The following is a 17,884-nucleotide window of genomic DNA, read 5'->3' as shown; positions in this document are numbered from 1 at the left end:
CTTCAGTGAACACCTTGGCAAGCAACTTGAAGCTGCCAGTGCCAGGCTCTCTCTTAGCTGACAGTGTAGGTCAGGAGATTTGTCTTGTTCCATTCTCTTTTGTTAAGCTTAAGTAAGCCTATAGTTATTCAAATCTCCGATTTTCAGGTATCAGCACTGCATTGCAATTTTCCTTTTCCTTTGAGAACTAAATATATACAGTATACCATATATATATATATGGTGTGTCCTCCCAAATGAATTAATTGCAACTATGCAGATAGTCATCAAAAAAGCGGATCTGATTACATTGTGAGTGTATATCAGCCTGCTGTCTTCCATTGTCCCACAACAGACCCCTGACTCCAGCCATACAGGCCCAACACCTGGCCCACTCCAGTGGAACGACAGGAAAACTATATGTTGTGTTTTGGGTGCTGAATGTACCAAAGACGTTAGTATAGTTAGTCAGACATTATATCACTGTAGGTGAGTTTCCAAAGTGGAATGGGAAACAAGGAATTAAAAAGACACCTGACGCAACATGAAAGGGCAGCTTGAACTGAATAATACATGTTTGTTTTGTGGGGAAATGTTCTGTTTCCATGGCCCTCCTCCCTTCCTTCCTTTAGCACCCCCCTCCCCCATCACCTGCCCACTCTCTCACCCACTCCACCTCTCTCTTCCAGGTTGATGTCTTAAACCATGAACATCCCAGGACCTCCAGGGAGGCAGGCTAAGTGAGTCAACATACATACCGGTACTCTTTTGGGACTTTCTGGCTTAACCCTGCAGCATGTTTACCTTTCTGCAAGTTATAGCTAACACCCTTATCCTGAAGCCACTGCCTGCCACACAGGGAACAAGAGAGAGTGAGGGAATCGCTAACCTAGTATGTGAGAGGCGGCATGGGTCAGAGACCTCGGGCACAGAGCTGTTCTGTAGTGGAATGTTTGCCTTCCCTGGGTAACCCCCCCCCCCCCCACACACACACACACACACACACATTCTCTCTCTCTCTTTCTCACTCTCACTCTCTCTCACCTAATGCCCCACGCCCCCTTCCTCCTCTCCCTCTCCCTGGCTGGTCCATATGCTCAGAATCTCAGGCTAATCTCCTCCTGTCCTAGTACTGTCCGGTCTGCCGGGATACTCTGTATACCACTCACTAATATTGTGCACGCCGTGCATGCATCGATGACAAGCGGCAGTGGAGTGTCCGTTCAGGTGTCTTGGTGACACCGCAGTGGTGACAATTGGGGAGTGTGTGCGTGGGGGTCAACGATGAAGGGCCGACAACGTAATGCTGCTTCCTCTTCCTTCCCTTGCAGTGGGGTGGCCAGGTCGGACAGCAGGATAAGCGCCAAGGCCCTTTACGGTAAGATAACGCATGGAAGGATTCTGCTGCGTCTTTTGGCATGTGTGACTGTGAGTGAGTGCTTTGTTCTTCCTCTACATGGCCGCTTATTATCACCTTATTTTCTATAGGCTGACTAGGTTACCAGGTCAGGTGAAAATCTTTACATTTTCATACAGTCATTGACATAATTGTCCTCCTTCATATAAAGTGTGATGGTTGCTCGTCGTGTTCTATTATTGGCCATGTTTACTGCTTTATTTCCTTGCAAGCCAAGAATGGACGGGCAGAGAATGTATGGTAACAGTGTTGTGATCAGTGGTGTTCAAATCATAGCAATCATGCATTTGCATGGCAAATGTCTGGGTCAGGAAGTCCAGTGCCTCTTCTTGTTATGGTTATCTGTGAGACATTTTGCTGTGGCCCCACAGCTCTGCAGGCCAACCAGAGTCGTCACAGTTCTATTCACACACACACACTGATAAGAGGGGACCAAGGTCCTTGCGAGGGGTCCTGTTCTGCTCAAATAAACCAGACAGGCTGCTCCTCTACAGGCACCTCTGCTGCCTATGAGGGCCCTGCGCTTCTGGAGAGAGCAAGGGATGACACACTGGGGTTTGTCAAGAGACAGCTGATTCTTCTTTTCTTTTTAACAGCTGCTGTGTAAGTACAGCTGGTCTATGTTCTCTCTGCTTTGGCTGCTGTATTGAATACCTCTAGCCGACCTCTCAGCCAATGGGATAGCATTGCAGCCAGCAACAACCCACTAGTGTGTGTGTGTGTGTGTGTGTGTGTGTGTGTGTGTGTGTGTGTGTGTGTGTGTGTGTGTGCGGCCTGGTAAAATATGACTACGTCATTTTGGGCTTGTTTTTTTGTTTGTTTTTTGCCTTTATTGATAGATATACAGGAAACGGGGAGACAGATGTAGGAAGACACAAGCAGCAAAGGTCGTCGGGATCGGGACTCAAACCCGCGACACGCTGCCAGGCTGGATTACCAGCCTAGGTGCCTGGACCGCTAGGCCGGCCCGGGCCAGAGACAGCAGATTTCTGTGCATTGAGTTTCCAGATAGGGAGGAATGACGTGCTTATGTTATTGTCATGACAGTTTTATATGACGTGGCACAATGTTGCATCACTTTGTTTCTCTGATCACTATCTCTGTAATGGATCTCTTATTGCGAGGTTACAGCATGTCATTACACTGTGCCATTTTAGAATGTTGCAAACCTGTGTTGGACCTGGGTGTGTTTGTGTGACTAAAATATACCGTGCATTAGCAGGGAGTGCAGGGCGTGCCTGTTTTCAGAGTGCGGTTGGAACAGGGTGCGGATGGCCATGTCTTGCAGGTGAATGAAAGGGCCATTGAAATGGGGAGCTGTAGAGGTGGGGCCGCCTCTGCCCTTGGTCCTCCCTGCCCCAGACATGAGCTCACTAGTTGTAGCCAACACCACTCTCTGGACTACCAGCATATAGAGAACCATTGTACTGTATTTGTCCAAATAAACTACCAATGTGTAAAGTGTCCAAAACAAAAACAATTGATTAGTATATTTCAATATTAACGATTAATCTAACCCTGAACCATAAAACAATCTTCAAATGCGGATTCTGTTATCCATCTCAGATAAGAGATACCATTACCAATCAACACCAATAATGCAGTGGGTTTCAACCCTTTTCATATCAAGATAATTTAAGTAATGTAAATGTTTAACAATAATTTTACTCTTGAGAGTTTATTAGTTATTAGACTGGATATTGTCTGTGATTTTGGATATTGTAGCCTACTATTGTGATATCAGATATGGCATGTGTGGTATTGGCAGATACTCAAAATCAAATGAACGGAATAGGTAATAGGTAGATGAAAAAACGTGATCGGGACATCCCTACTTTGAATACACACATCAATGACACATGTTGATCCTCTTTTCTTTCCTTAGGAAGCGTACAGTATAGCATTATTAGCATTAGCATTATTCACAAGCAATCTTGTGGTGTAGATACTGTAAGTATAGTAAGTAAGTACTAATATCCACATGACACGTGGTGAGTAAGCTCTTCAGCGCGGTATCCCGCTGGATGTGTGATGAAGTGAGGCTTCTTTCTGCCGTGCATGGCAGATGGTCACTGCTGTCTACTCACCGCAGGACCTCTGGGACATTATGGCTGCCTTCTCTGCCCAAATATCCTATTGAATCCCATATCATATCTTTACGCTTTCACAGGATTTTACTGTGTAGAGGCACTGTTGCACGTAGAAGGAAACCAGTACTCATGGATAGCTTACAGTAAAGTCCCTTTTAATGCAAAATCAGCATGGTCTACACACACAGGCGTGTTTCGGCAAAATCGGCACACGGCCATCCTCATCGTTAGATGGTGAATGCTGATAATGGCTATGTGCCAGCTGCTTTGGCTGCCCAATGCATTAAAAGTGACCTACCTACAGTATCCGTGAGTCCTGGGCTCCTATCAGACAATATAGAACCACAAATGGAAAGCACTTCCATTTGACATTATATGCGTGAGTGGTTTAACAACAGGCGGAACACAAGGTTACGTCAGTATTTCTACCACACCATTATAATCTTTGTGATACAGTAAATGAAAAGCAATTCAAACAATGATTTTAAATCTGAAAGATGTTGGCTGTCATTTCATTAGCCTGTCAAATATTTGAACTTTGGGGGCTTTGTGCCAGCTCAATTTGAATTGGTGCTACACTAGACTATATAATATAATAATAAATACACTGTATATATAAAGATTGAGTCTTTATTGAGTCAACAGATACTGTAGATGTATTAGAACGACAACAGGAAGTGTCGCCAGCTCAATCTCCACTATGCAAAACTGACCCATCACTCTTGCAATGCAGTGCGGCAAACACCAGACAAGCAATGCAAATTGTACGTAGGGCCTCCCACCTGTCCCGTTATCAGGGGCATCAGGGTGGGGTGATGAACTGAGAGGCAGAGGAACACAGGGGCCACATACAGACTCATCAGCCCTGGTCAGATCGGAAGACGCACCAACTTTATCGAATCATTCGGCCAGTTTCTTAAGGGGGAGAATGTCCATTTCAGGTAAAATAGAACCTTGTCAAACATGTACAGTATGTGTGCTGGGATGGCATAAACCAGGTGGATATTATACAGTACTCTGAGAACTTTTTATTTTGAAGATCAGAACTTTTGCACGAAGCGGACTTTAATATACATTACAGAGCTTTGCTTCATTATCTAAGCGTATATGTTGCTTTATCTGCTGTGTCCTCTCCGTTGTAACAGAGCTAAATGCAGTGCTGTAAAGCCAAATGTATTTATTCACACGATGATGTCGCTCACCAGAAATAGCTGACTTTTGGAGAGTTTATGGTAATTGGGTATCTCATTCGTCTTCACAAAATATGATTGTGCTACTGTATATACACCGTCCTCAGGCTGTTGGCTCAATGTTATACAGTATAGCAATGGTGTTGGGACCTCTGATACTGCTAGTTTTTTGTCCTATTGTACCAGTCCAGGACGTTATTTGCATTGACCACCAGGCATACATCCCAGGTCTAACCTAGTCAACATACGTAGATGGAAAATGAACCTGTGAGATGTTGACGTGATTCTGTGTGGTGACGTGCAGTATGGACAAATCTGCACAGCACCACATTTCCTTTAGTACCTGATGTGTAGACAGATATTCCAAAATGAAATGATTTCACAGTACACTATCCATTTAGACCTGAGGCCGATTCTAAAAATGCCTTCTTTTTTTTAAATGTTTCTTTTTTTTGTGGCTTAATTCACCTTTATTTTATATTCTTTTATGGCGGGATAGACAGTAGGCTGACAGGAAATGGGAAGAGAGATGGGGGGGTGACATGCAGTAAAGGCCATCGGGATCGGGAGTCGAACCCGCGGCACAGCCAAGGTGCCTGGACCGCTGATCCACGGCCCAGGCCTAAAATGCCTTCTAATTCCTGGCCTAAGTTTTCAGAAAAACTATTATTTATTTATTAATATTTATTAAAAAAATTACAAAAAAAACATGTTGCTATATACGGTACATAGTCTTAAATGCGAAAAAGATGCAGTGAATGCCATACACTCACACCAAGAGAAAATAGGGTTTATTTGTCGTCCTGATTTTCTTTCTCTTCTGGCAGCAGAATCTCTCTCTCTCTCTCTCTCTCTCCCCCCCTCTCCTTTATCCATTTGTACACAGAGTAAATGTAACACCTCTGCCTATGATCATTATAATAACTAGGCTACTTGGGAACGATGCAAGTCAGGAATGATGCAAATTGGGAACACATGCCCCATCAGATTATGCAATTCTGTACCCTGTCTGTTTCCCTTTTATGCTCATATTTGGACATCTCTGTATCATCTAAGCTTTGCAAAGCCAAAGAATTTGTACCAATTTATGCCAATTAACTCCTCCACACACACATGTGTTGTCACTGCTGTTGTATCTTTCTGACTAACTTACCAGTGAAGAGCCCCCTCCAGAAGGATGTAGGGCCTTTGTCCTACTCCTCCCGCCCAGGCGCCCATCACTCCCTGCTGACAGCTAGGTGCCACCCTAGCTCGTAGGAGTATGTGCAAATGACCAATATCAACCTCCCCGCCCAGCTTCCCTCCCATGAACACAGGCCAATTGCATTCGCATAGACACCCGACAAAGCCAGATGCACCACGGTGGATTCCAACCCACAACCTCCATGCAGGTGGACAGGGACTTTACTACTGTGCCACCCGAGCGCCCGTGCTGGGGCCCTTTAGTTTGCATTTATTTGATAGACTGATCTGTCTGATAGACTGAAACAGATATTAGGGCCACTGTAATCTATAATCAGATCTGCCACGTTTGCTTGGCTGTTTATGGTACGTCTGGACTACAGCATGTATTGAACGTTGTATTGAAGGTTACGATATAACATTGTAACTTTATGTTTGTCCTGGTGATGAGTAGGATGGAGCTCGTTCATTTTTATTGATAACGAGCACCTTATTGATCATGACATTCCACATTACTTTCGATGTGTTCACTGTCCGAAGATTGGTCTCATACACAGCCTGTTGCAGTTAGGTGTGTCCCCAGGTTTGCATTATTTTTCTGTCCAGTTCTGTTTTTTAGATTTTTTTTCTTCTATTTTTTTATAGAATTTCCATCTATTTATTTATTATTTTGTTTTTGTGCTTATAACGTACCAAAACCTTATCTGGCCTAACTATGGGAACCTAACTTCACAACATAAAAACGCTATTGCAACTTGAATCTCGTGTATACTTTATGTTGACTGAATAATGAATATAAAATTTTATCCCAGAGTGTGGTTTTGCTTTGATGAAGTTGGAATGGCAGCGATACAGAGTCAAGACTAGACTTTAAGGGCCATTGACTAAGGTCAATTAGATAGTCAGTGTTACCCAGGCTTCGTGGAGGACTGACAGTCGGCCAGGTAGTCATTAGTAGTCACTGGTCAGTGGGTCTGGAACGCCCTGAGGATCTGCCGATCTGCCTGGTAACTTGTGGTAAGTGGCTCTCATTGCAAGCTGTCGCAACGCTGTGAATTGATTGGCATAAATGTCAGTCATTAATAAGGCATTAGGCAAGCTCGACTTTCACCAACACCTGCCGCTTGTGTTTCACCTGTGGGGAGCTGAGCAGGAAGGAGGACAATTAGACAGGAAATGGAAGGTGAAACACGGTTTACCTCATTTTGGTTGAGCGATAGTCGTTACACGGACAAATTCCTCCCTTTAGACTTTGGTTGCATTTTATTTGGTTTGAATGCTCAGGCCTAATGACATGACGCACAGTCTCTGCGATGAGAAATTGAGAGCTTGAGAGTCTGTGTGATATCAAAATGTTGACTCTATTGGGCGAGGAGAGAGACCTGATATGAGATCTGGCTGCAGAGCTGATAGGAAAAAGCTCTCGTTTACCCCGTAATTGTCACCTGTCGACTAATTCCCATGGAGAATAGGTCAGTGACTGGCACAACTAGCACACTCATTTAACATTGACCAGGATAAAAACAATGGACTCATCATGGCCCTAATTGCAATGTATTCATTGCAATTAGAATTTTGAAAGATTTTCCAAGTTAATTAAAACTGTTTGTTACAATAGAGGAGTGAATTCCTGAAATTAGATCAAACTTATGTCTAGTAGTAGTTTATAACGAAATGTCCTGCAAATTATCTACTTTCCATTGTGCATGCACGGGCATGCTGGTTGTCATTAAACATTGCAGAGCTCTGTGCATGTAATGCTTTTAATCACATATTGGTGATAGTGCTGTCAACAACAATAAAGTAATATGATAAGATTCACAACACTGATATGGAAGTAGTAGCACGTACGCTGCTGGGAAACTCTAAATCTGTTCCAGCCCTCAGATTGGTTGGGCAGCATAGAGCAGAGTCAGCAGACTGCATGCCAGCTTTGCCAATGAACTTTTAAATTAAATGCTCTCGCAATGTGTTTATTATTTTTTATTATTTAAATAAAGTAAAACAAGGTCTCAAGCAATGACCTAACTATGCATGCAGTTTGTCTAAGAAGAACTCACTGTGAAACCCTAGTTTTCTTAACTTTCATTTTACTTATTCATGTCACTTCCTTATTGCCCTGCAGGCTACTTTAAAACAACAAATCAGCCTCTCCTTTTCTCTATCTTATCAACGTTAGTGTTGTTAGCAGCAGGGTGGATTTCAGGTCAGTGTTATTTTCATTGTATTTTATTTGCACACACACACACACACACACACACACGACACCTTTACAATTGAGGCAAATTTATGGCATTCACTGCATCTTTATCGCATTTAAGTACCGTAGCAACATAATGGTTTTTTTTGTCATTTTTCTGAAAACTTAGACCAGGATTTAGAAGGCATTTTTAGAATCGGCCTCAGGTCTAAATGGATAGTGTACTGTAAAATAATTTCATTTTGGAGTATCGGTCTACACATCAGGTACTAAAGGAAATGTGGTGCTGTGCAGATTTGTCCATACTGCGTCTAACTAACGTTCCTGGTACAATAGGACAACAAACTAGCAGCATCAGAGGTCCCAACACCACTGCTCTATACTGTATAACATTGAGCCAACAGCCTGTGGACGGTATAGCACAATCATATTTTATGAAGGCGTATGAGATACCCAATGCATATACCATAAACTCTACAAAAATCTGCTATTTCTGGTGAGCGACATCATCGTGTGAAGAAATTAGGTGAGCGACATCATCGTGTGAAGAAATTAGGCTTTACAGCACTGCATTTAGCTCTGTTACATCTTGAAGACATAAAATCCAGATATTGTCAGGAGAGGTTAAGAAGCCACAGGCATGCAACATACATCGTAATATCATGCAATATCTCAGTAATATCATCATGATAACCTTGATGAGGAAGTAACACGTTGCTGCTGGGAAACTGCCTTCACTGCTCTTTAACCCTACAAATCTGTCCCTGCCTCTGATTGGTTGGGCTGGATAGAGTACTAAAAGAGTGGACTGCATGCCAGCATTGCCAAGACACTTTGAAGTGAAAAGCCATTTGTGTGGCCATTTATTTTGCTTTATAAGTTAATTATTACTATTTGAAATGATGTAAAACAAGGTCTCAAGCAATGTGAGACCTTACTGCGCATGCATTTTGTCTAAGATTATCTTGTACAGCTGGACGCAGGGTACGTAGGTTTTGTTTTCAAAGGAGACGCAGGGTGAAACAATGGGATTCTAATAGCTTTTCCATATTTGGGATAGTTGTTTATCGTTCTTTAAAACACATCAGTCTCTACTTTTATCTACTGTATATTGTCAGCTTCAGTGCTGCTAATATCAGCACGTGGATTTCAGGTCAGTGTTACAACAGTATTTTATTTTATTAGTTTGTGATGAACAAACAATAGGAACGTATACTTTATTACACTTATATTAAATATATACAGTATGTGTGAAGAAATAATTAGGTTAAATACATCATGAATGGGATGACAATTTCCTTTGAAGATAACCATCTCTTTATAATATGTACTTTGACATTCCATATCTGTACACCATGATGCACCACGATAGCCGAGTGTGTGCGTGAGTGAGGTTTCATTTCGTACAAAGGAAGTTAAACGACCTGTCTAGTATTATGTGAATACATTTTCGAGTTACTTTACTTCTGGAATTAATTTTACATTGGATACATGGCCACAGACATGCCCTGCAAGGATCAGTTAGCCCCTTGTATCTGTAACATATAACTTGTTCTTAAACTCAACAGAACAAAGGAAGATATACTCCAACTCGAATATGATCATGCATGAGACGTCCCAGTACCATGTGGAGGTAAGACCTGCTGTGTTCCTCTCGGGACACAAACCTAAGCATTGATTTAACTTTCAATCTTAAGTCTGTGCTGTGTTCCCATAGTGGTCTGGAAAATAAATGACTTTTTTTCCTTCATATTCCCGTTAGTACATAGCCTACCTCATACCTGTATGCCTATACTGTATGTACCTCTACAAGGATTAAAAAAGATGAAAACTGCATATTTAGATTACAAGTAAATATTGCCCACCTGTATAGGAAACTAAGATTGTGTTTTATGAACTGGTATTATAATTATTATGAGAAAAATATTAATCTAAAAACAAACAGAACTCATTTCATATTATATCTAGTGTGACTGTATAACACATCATTCTTATGGACATCTCTGAGAAACGTGGTCATGGCAATTACGTTAGCAGTTATGGAGAAGTTATGGAAAAGTAATTGAAAACAGCTGATGAAAGCGTGTGTTTTGGGCTTCAGGGTACGCGGTAATACGGCATGATATCATGCACATGTGTTTCTGGTATGATGAGATACTGTACCGTCAAAATGATGTAATGCGGCGTGAAAAACTAAAAGCAGAGCACTTAAATGTTTAAAATGCATTTTCTATCTTGCCTATTGACGCAACACTGGTTTGATGTCTTTATTGCATTTGCTGGACCCGTGTTGTAATAAAGCAATCAGGGCAGCTGATTACAGAAGTTTCAGAACTAGAGGGAAGCTATCTTAGGTGCATCAACCTGTGTAGCCCCAACTAACTGTTGAACGTACTATGTCCATAATGGACTGGATTTGACCAAGTGGCCGTCACACACATTATCGCTCATGTTTACACATAATCACACAGATAACCAGTAGAGCTACATGGACATGCAACATGTCTCTCATATCAGGCTATATAATAGTTTCAGTTGTCTAGATCAGTGGTTTTCAACCCTTTTCGTATCAAGGCCCACTATTTATTCAGCATTTGAGCCATGGACCTGGATTTGATGACATTTATCGTCTCAGACACAAGACTTAGAATTAGGGGTGCACGATTATGAAAGTATGACCGATATCTGATCTCTGATTATTTGCAGGGTCATATCTGCCGATACCGATTCTGACCAATTCTGATATTTTACAGAGGACCACAATGGAAACAAGCCAAGGCCTTAGGGAAGCCTGTTAATACATATTCAATGAATCAATAAATAGCCTAATCTTTTCCAAGTGTCTGTATTCACAACTGTGTACACAAATTAAATGTAGAAAAATGTAAAAAAAAAAAAAAAAAAAAACATATTTTATTTGGCTTTTGTTCTAGGCTAGATGTACTAGAAACCTTTGATTTATATTGAACTCAGTCATGATTCTTTTAATTTCTATTTATTCTTTGCTGGTGAAAATTGATTTAATTCATTCATTTTTATGGCCAATTCCGATTATGCTACCTATACTATTATATTGTGCATCCCTACATGACATGTGAGCCACCAGGCATGCACCCCTCCTGCTGGGTGTTTGTTGCATCCACCTGGTCAATACATTTCTAATTCAACAAGATCAATTACAAGATATGCCAGGTGAATGCAATTAATGTGGAATTTATGCAAATAGGTTAGAAGGAAAATGGAACCACTGCGGTAGAATTCCACAGGCACTTGGTACACCACCTTGTGATGATTCAAAGCTTGTCTTTCTGACTATCCAAATTAATTCTGTCTGTCTGTCTGTCTGTCTGTCTGTCTGTCTGTCTGTCTGTCTCGCTCTCTCTCTCTTCTCTCTCTCTCTCTCTCTCTACCAGCATCTCTCTACCTTCATGATGGACAAGGCGGAGTCCATCACAACCGTGGATGATGCCATCAAGAAGCTGGTCCTGCTCGATTCCAAAGACAAGATCTGGACACAGGAGATGCTGCTGCAGGTCAGCGACAAGGCTGTCCGTCTGCTGGACTGTGACACACAGGTATGAGACTAAAACACACAGTCTACCGGTACTACTAACCCAAATAAATATTTTCTCAGGTGAAAACACACAGTGCTCCCTAAAATGATGTGCAGATGTGAACACACGGCACAGAATAGATGCTCAGCGTCTCGTCACACTCCTGACTTACTGTAAATAGTACTCCCACAGAGAAAAAAACGCCTCTTGGGCACAGCCCCATCTTGTCTTTATTTTATTGAAAGAGATAGCAGGAAAGGTTTGAGGGAGACTGGATAGAGCAGTGACAACCACACATTTTTGCATTATACACAAGTTTACAACTATACAAAAAGCTATGAATTTACTATATTGTAGTGAACCCCAGAAAGAGCGAGCCCTCTGAGGGAGATAGCTCAATTGGTGGAGCTGGGGTTAGATGCGCAAAAACTATATATAAATTAACCCTAAACATATGTATTTTTAACATTTTATTTGCCATTTGTAAAAGTATGAATAAACATTTACAGAGCGATAATAGGTGGTAGGCTACAGAGTAGAGACTATAGAGGATATTTTTCGAAGAAGAAGAATACGGATAGATAGATAGATAGGTTTATTTGTCATTTTTACAACTGTGAACAGCAGAAAAACGAAATTTCGATGTGACTTGATATTTTGACTTTTGTGTACATTTGGCACAAAAAGTTTAAAAACACTGGGATTGATGACAGGAGAGAACAGCGGGTGATAGTTTACCTGGTCGCTTTCGACTCCAAAGTCCAAACACAAATGCAGTGACTTTTTGTCATTTGAATCGCTGGCAACTGCATTGTGGAGAAATGAAAGCGAGCAGTCATGCTTATCTCACCCCAATAACAATGACAAAGACTATATGTAAGACTACACTATGTAATATACTCTATATGTAATATAATACAGCCTCAATGAAGGCAGATGCATTTCATAAAATGGCTTATTGCTTGGTTTATAGTCATGTCTGACACCATCTGCATTCACCAATTATAGTTGTTTTTACACAAATGTCTTCTGCATACCCTGTGTGTGAACTGAGCTCCCATTGAAGCCCACAGTCACGCCAAGGTGCCTTTTTCGCTTGTGCATGTCACATTTTGAACCGGGAGTAGTTTGTTTTGGAGTTTATAAATTTATTTTTATATAGTTTTTCTGTTCAAAGCCTCCATTTTACTTACATTCATCCAAAGGAATGTTATTATGTAAAGGCATGTTATACACAAAAACAATCATGGAGTGAATTAATGATCCTTTAACCTACTCCTTTAAAAATGTTTTTTGATGCACACAAAAGCCAAGAGTAAAAGTCTGAAACAAAACACTTTTTATGGCTTGGCATCATAGGAAAAGCTATAAAACAATATAGAATATATTTTCTGGGGGAAAAAAATCACATTCACAACATGAGAATAAAAATTAGATGGTTATAGGTTCACGTCATAAAATGGCTCTCGGACATTAAATAGTCTGTGCCCGGTATATTCAAGTCCAAAAGCCAATTAAGCAATCTCAATGTCTTGTCAATAATAATTTTACAGACCATTTACAGTAATTATGAACTCACAAAGTAACTGAATAAAAAATTATCTCCCCCAGCCAATTCATGTGAAGTTATTATACTTATTGATGTGTTTTGCGTTTTTCAAAGATGATCATGTTCTGGGCTAAACAATCTTGGAGCAAACAAAGACTCATAGGGGTTCATCTTCGTCATCCACTCTAGCACACCAGGTGCACATATAATTACAAAACAATACTACAAAATAAAGTTACACAAGTGTAAGGTAAACTATCTGGAAATAAGAAACAAGGATTATAAAATACTAGAAAACTAGAAAATCACGGGAAAACACTAACTACAGTAACTAAAAACCAAGGAACGCATGAAAAAGACACGGAATGTCACGGAATGTGTCAGTAACTAGGGATGTTAATCATTAATCGATTAATCGATCAATTAAACGTAACATTTAACAATTAATCGGTTTTCTGTGAATGTAATGCTGTCTGCCCACACACGTGGCCGAGAACATCTCTGCTTTTGCATGTGATGTGACAGACAAGACACTGCACTTTTACTTTCATTTTATTCCTCATAAAAGATGCCATTGCCTGGGCCCTGTATCTCAAATGGTCAAATTAATATTCTCTATCATCTCGTGTAGGAAGAGTTGGAGAACTTCCCCCTCTCTACCGTTCACGTCTGTCAGACGGTGCTGAACCAGACACGCTATCCCTCTGTACTGCTATTTGTGTGTCAGGACAATGAGCAACAGAGACCTGATGTCCACTTCTTCCACTGTGATGAGGTGGAGGTAGGTCTGTCTGTCTGTATGTCTGTCTGTCTGTCTGTCTGTCTGTCTGTCTGTCTCCCTTTTGACTGATACCTGTCCATTTAAACTCTAGACGGGCCTGCCCCAATGTTATTTGTGCAGCCGCACCCGGCAGCCGGCGACAACTAGAGTTCTCAACAGGCCCGAAAATTAAGGCCCGGCCCTACCTGTGCCCTCATCACACCCTGTACACTCAAGACACTGCCCCCGCTGCTACCCTTAGATCTCCATATATGGAGCTGACATGTTCGGACATTCCATATGTTGATCTGACCTCATCAAACCCTGTACACTCAAGACATGCTCCATATTATGGTCAGTGCATGCACGCCCTCAGGCGTCTTACTGGTATACACATACTGTAAGTACTGCAAGTTATACCTGTGTTCATTCCTTTTAGGCCGAGATGGTTCATGCAGACATAGACAGTGCCATAGGAGACAACAAACATGGAAAGAAAATGAGGCCACAGACACTGAAGTGAGTGGTCTGGATACTGTATGCCCTCTCTCTCTCCCTTTCTCTCGCTTTCACCCTCTCACGCAAACATGAACTATAGCTCACTCGTGCACACACACAAATTGCACTGAGCTGACTGATGGTTTGGATGTCTCCCATTCCTCCAGGATGAACCAGGAGAAACTGAAGTACCACAGAGAGACTATCATCCCTCCCTCCACCCCCAAGGGCCCAGCCCCTGGTGCAAAAGGTCGAGTTGCTGCCATGAGTATGCAGGGTGAGAGAGCACGCACACACACACACACACACATGCATGCGCGGATGGCGCACTCACAAGCACGCACCCACGCACACAACACCCAATTGCTTTATTACGAAAACGTCTGCACCATGACATGAAATAAAAGCTACTGGGTAAAAGAAACGTTCTTCTCCACAAATACCTTTTTTCTTTGCTACAGATGGAGACTTTGAAAAACTGGCCCAGTGCATCGAGAAGGACGTGGTGAGTTTCCTTCCTCTCACTCATTGGCCTGTCATCATTTACATGTTGAAAAAGTTCATACATTTTCTAAATCACATTTTCAGAACATTGCAGAAATAGCAGATCTACAAGCTCACAATGCGTTTGATGCGACCCGTTGTGAGCATAATTTTGTCTCCACCAGGCCGAAGGCATGGGGAGAGAGTATGTTTTGCACTCCGCCCGTCCTTGTGTCCGTGTGTCCGTCCATCCGTCTGTGAACAGCTAATCTCTGGCACCGTTGGCTTGATCTTAGCCATACTCTGCACACACTCCCTGAATGCCAGAGCTGAACCCCCAAAGTTTTCACATTGGCCTGTTATAGCACCACCAGGAGGCCGCTTTGTGCAAAACAAATGTTTTGACAGTACACCTACAGATTTTGTCCAAACATCACGCAAATTGGTCTCTCTAGAGCCATTCAACGAAACGGGTCTTTAAGATTTTTCAGAGTGCTCCGTTTCAAACAAAATGCTGCAAATCATGGACACATCGTGTGATTTCCGTGAAATTTTGCACGCACATTCCCACTAGGCCGAGGAAGAAATGCCACTTGAATATTTTTAACTCAGCCTCGTGGTGGCGCTATAACTGACCGATTGTGTTTTTACCTATAACTGCACCGATCTGTGTAAAACCTTGTATGCACACTCCCTAGAGGCCACATCTGCTCTTTATAGCGCCACCAGGAGGCCGACGCAGCGTCCGATTGCGGTGAAACTGTGCGTGCCTATTCCCACTAGGCTGAGGAAGAAATGCCACTTGACAGTTTTCAAATCAGCCTCATGGTGGCGCTACAACAGGCCAAGTCACGACACACACACACACACACACACACCTGCACCTGGCTAGCTGATAACAAACTATCCTTACACCTGGGAAAAACTGAATCCATTCTCTTCGGATCAAATAGTAATCTCAGCAAGGCAGATGGCTTCTTGGTTAGAGTGGGTGACAATATTATCACACGAAAAGATGAAATTACATACCTAGGTTCCATCCTGGAGGCTAATCTTTCCGGTGATAAAATGGCCACCAACGTAATCAAAAAAGTCAATCAAAGAACAAGATCCCTTTACAGGATCTCCTCACTGGTCAACAAAAACACCTTGAGGAGCAGGAGCCCTCGTACAAGGTTTCTTTGACTATACATGCACCTCTTGGTACCACAGCACCTCAAAGGCCCTTAAAACTAGGCTCCAGACCTCCCAAAACAAACCTCACCAAACAAGGGACTAAATTATTTTCGCTCCTATGCCACCAAAATGTGGAATGCCCTACCAAAAGTCATTAAGACATGTGAATCCCTTGACTCCTTCAAAACCGCTCTCAAAGGACACCTACGGACGGCTGCAATTCGAAACTGGCCCCCGTAAAATCTGAATCCCCCCCCTCCAGTGGTCGCTGGGGCAAGACAAAATAAGTAACAGATAAGAAAAGAAAGCATTTGTTCACAGTGCAATAATCAGGTACGCAACATGGCCTTCATCAGGTGGTGAAGGCTAGGTTGTATGGAAGAAAAGGTTGTGTGCCTGATAATGGCACAGAAAACGTTTTTTCAGAGCTACAGCTGTGTGCGTACATCTTCTCTTTTCTTCACTAAATCCTAAAATAAGCTGTCATGACTTCAGTCAGCTCGTCGTACTGAACCGCAAACCCTCGGGATTCGGTTCCTGTCAGATTAACCATTCTAAAGCCTTATTAAGCCTACACTCTGTTCTGCCTTTAGCAAATTCTCAACTGTGCCCTGGATGATATCGAGATCTTCGTGTCACGCCTGCAGAAGGCGGCAGAGGCGTTTGCGCAGCTCAAGCAGCGCAACAAGAGTAAGAAGAACAAGAAGAAAGGGCCAGCAGGTCTGTCTGCCTTTCTTCTTATGCAGTGGCTTGAGCTCAGTGGCAATATGTCCATATTGTCCCCTCTCCTGTGTTGTTGCTATGCTCTTCACTACTTCACCGTGTCCCGATACACCTTTATCCAGTAATGTCTGGCTGGGTAGAGGGGGGGATGGACATCAGCATGCCTTGTGCAATGAGGAAGTACCTGTGCACAGTGTGTAGGTGTCTCTGATGGTAGAGCTGGGCGATATGGACAAAATCAGATATCATGATATTTTGACCAAATACCTCGTTATTGCGATGATAATTTCCAAATGGAAAAACGGAGGATGATGATGATGATTCTGGGGATGATTATTGGTGCTTTCACAAACCAGTTACACTGAGAACTTTGATAAACAGAAATGCCTCTATAATAACTAAGTGGCTTAAGGCAAATAATAGAATAGTGGGAACAGTCAGGTAAGTTCAGAAAATTATCTCACTTTACTGTAATGCAGCTTTTAAAAACCAAGGAAAGAAAACACATATCATGATATTATGATTTCCAATTTCCGATGTTTAGTCTCATATCTTATATCGATATAATATCGATATATTGCCCAGCCCTGCTGACTCACTCTCTGGCCAAGAAGGCAAAGCAGGAACATGACTATAACCAAACACCTACCTCCAACTTGAAAACATAATTTATCTCAGTGTCCAATGACTGGACACACTTTGCAGCTTGGCTAAACAAGTGAAAACCACGGTTCTCCCCTGTCCGTCTGTGTTGTGGTGACGGCTGGTAACCCTGGAAGCTTTGTGTGGTCATTGTTGTCTTTCTGCTGTGTTTGTTTACAGAGGGCATGCTGACCCTGCGAGCCAAACCCCCCTCCGAGGCAGAGATCATTGATAGCCTGCAGAAACTCAAGCTGTCTTTCAACCTCTTGGTGAGATCTTACAGCTTACCCCATGTTACTGTCCACTACTGACCACAACACTCATGTTGTACTTCGACTTACATAGACTACTTATAATGACAAATAACTAAATAATAACATACTTAACTTATACTTGCTTATAATGCATTTTAATCAGCTTATAAATAACAATCAGCAATGG

General features: G+C 42.1%; 1 protein-coding gene across 3 annotated transcripts in view; it reads left to right on the top strand.

The window, feature by feature from the left end:
- eps8l2 (EPS8 signaling adaptor L2) overlaps nucleotides 1-17,884 on the top strand; it is a 37,993-nt gene that overhangs the window by 5,723 nt on the left and 14,386 nt on the right. The window contains exons 2-11 of one of the 3 annotated variants that reach the window (XM_080761788.1): nucleotides 669-719; nucleotides 1,311-1,357; nucleotides 9,627-9,691; nucleotides 11,472-11,633; nucleotides 13,793-13,942; nucleotides 14,361-14,440; nucleotides 14,587-14,696; nucleotides 14,881-14,924; nucleotides 16,672-16,798; nucleotides 17,624-17,712. In XM_080761788.1, the coding sequence (XP_080617914.1) occupies nucleotides 685-719; nucleotides 1,311-1,357; nucleotides 9,627-9,691; nucleotides 11,472-11,633; nucleotides 13,793-13,942; nucleotides 14,361-14,440; nucleotides 14,587-14,696; nucleotides 14,881-14,924; nucleotides 16,672-16,798; nucleotides 17,624-17,712 (909 nt within the window). In that variant the 5' untranslated portion in view covers nucleotides 669-684. Of the gene's footprint in view, nucleotides 1-668; nucleotides 720-1,186; nucleotides 1,358-4,322; nucleotides 4,428-9,626; nucleotides 9,692-11,471; nucleotides 11,634-13,792; nucleotides 13,943-14,360; nucleotides 14,441-14,586; nucleotides 14,697-14,880; nucleotides 14,925-16,671; nucleotides 16,799-17,623; nucleotides 17,713-17,884 lie in introns of those variants that run through there. The other 2 variants (XM_080761787.1, XM_080761789.1) reach the window with 2 other exon arrangements.

The sequence above is a fragment of the Protomyctophum bolini genome, assembly GCF_963924005.1.
Source record: "Protomyctophum bolini genome assembly, chromosome: 4".
NCBI classification, from domain to species: domain Eukaryota; kingdom Metazoa; phylum Chordata; class Actinopteri; order Myctophiformes; family Myctophidae; genus Protomyctophum; species Protomyctophum bolini.
The sequence above is the reverse complement of the archived record's forward strand: the minus strand, read 5'-3'. Positions and strand labels throughout refer to the sequence as shown.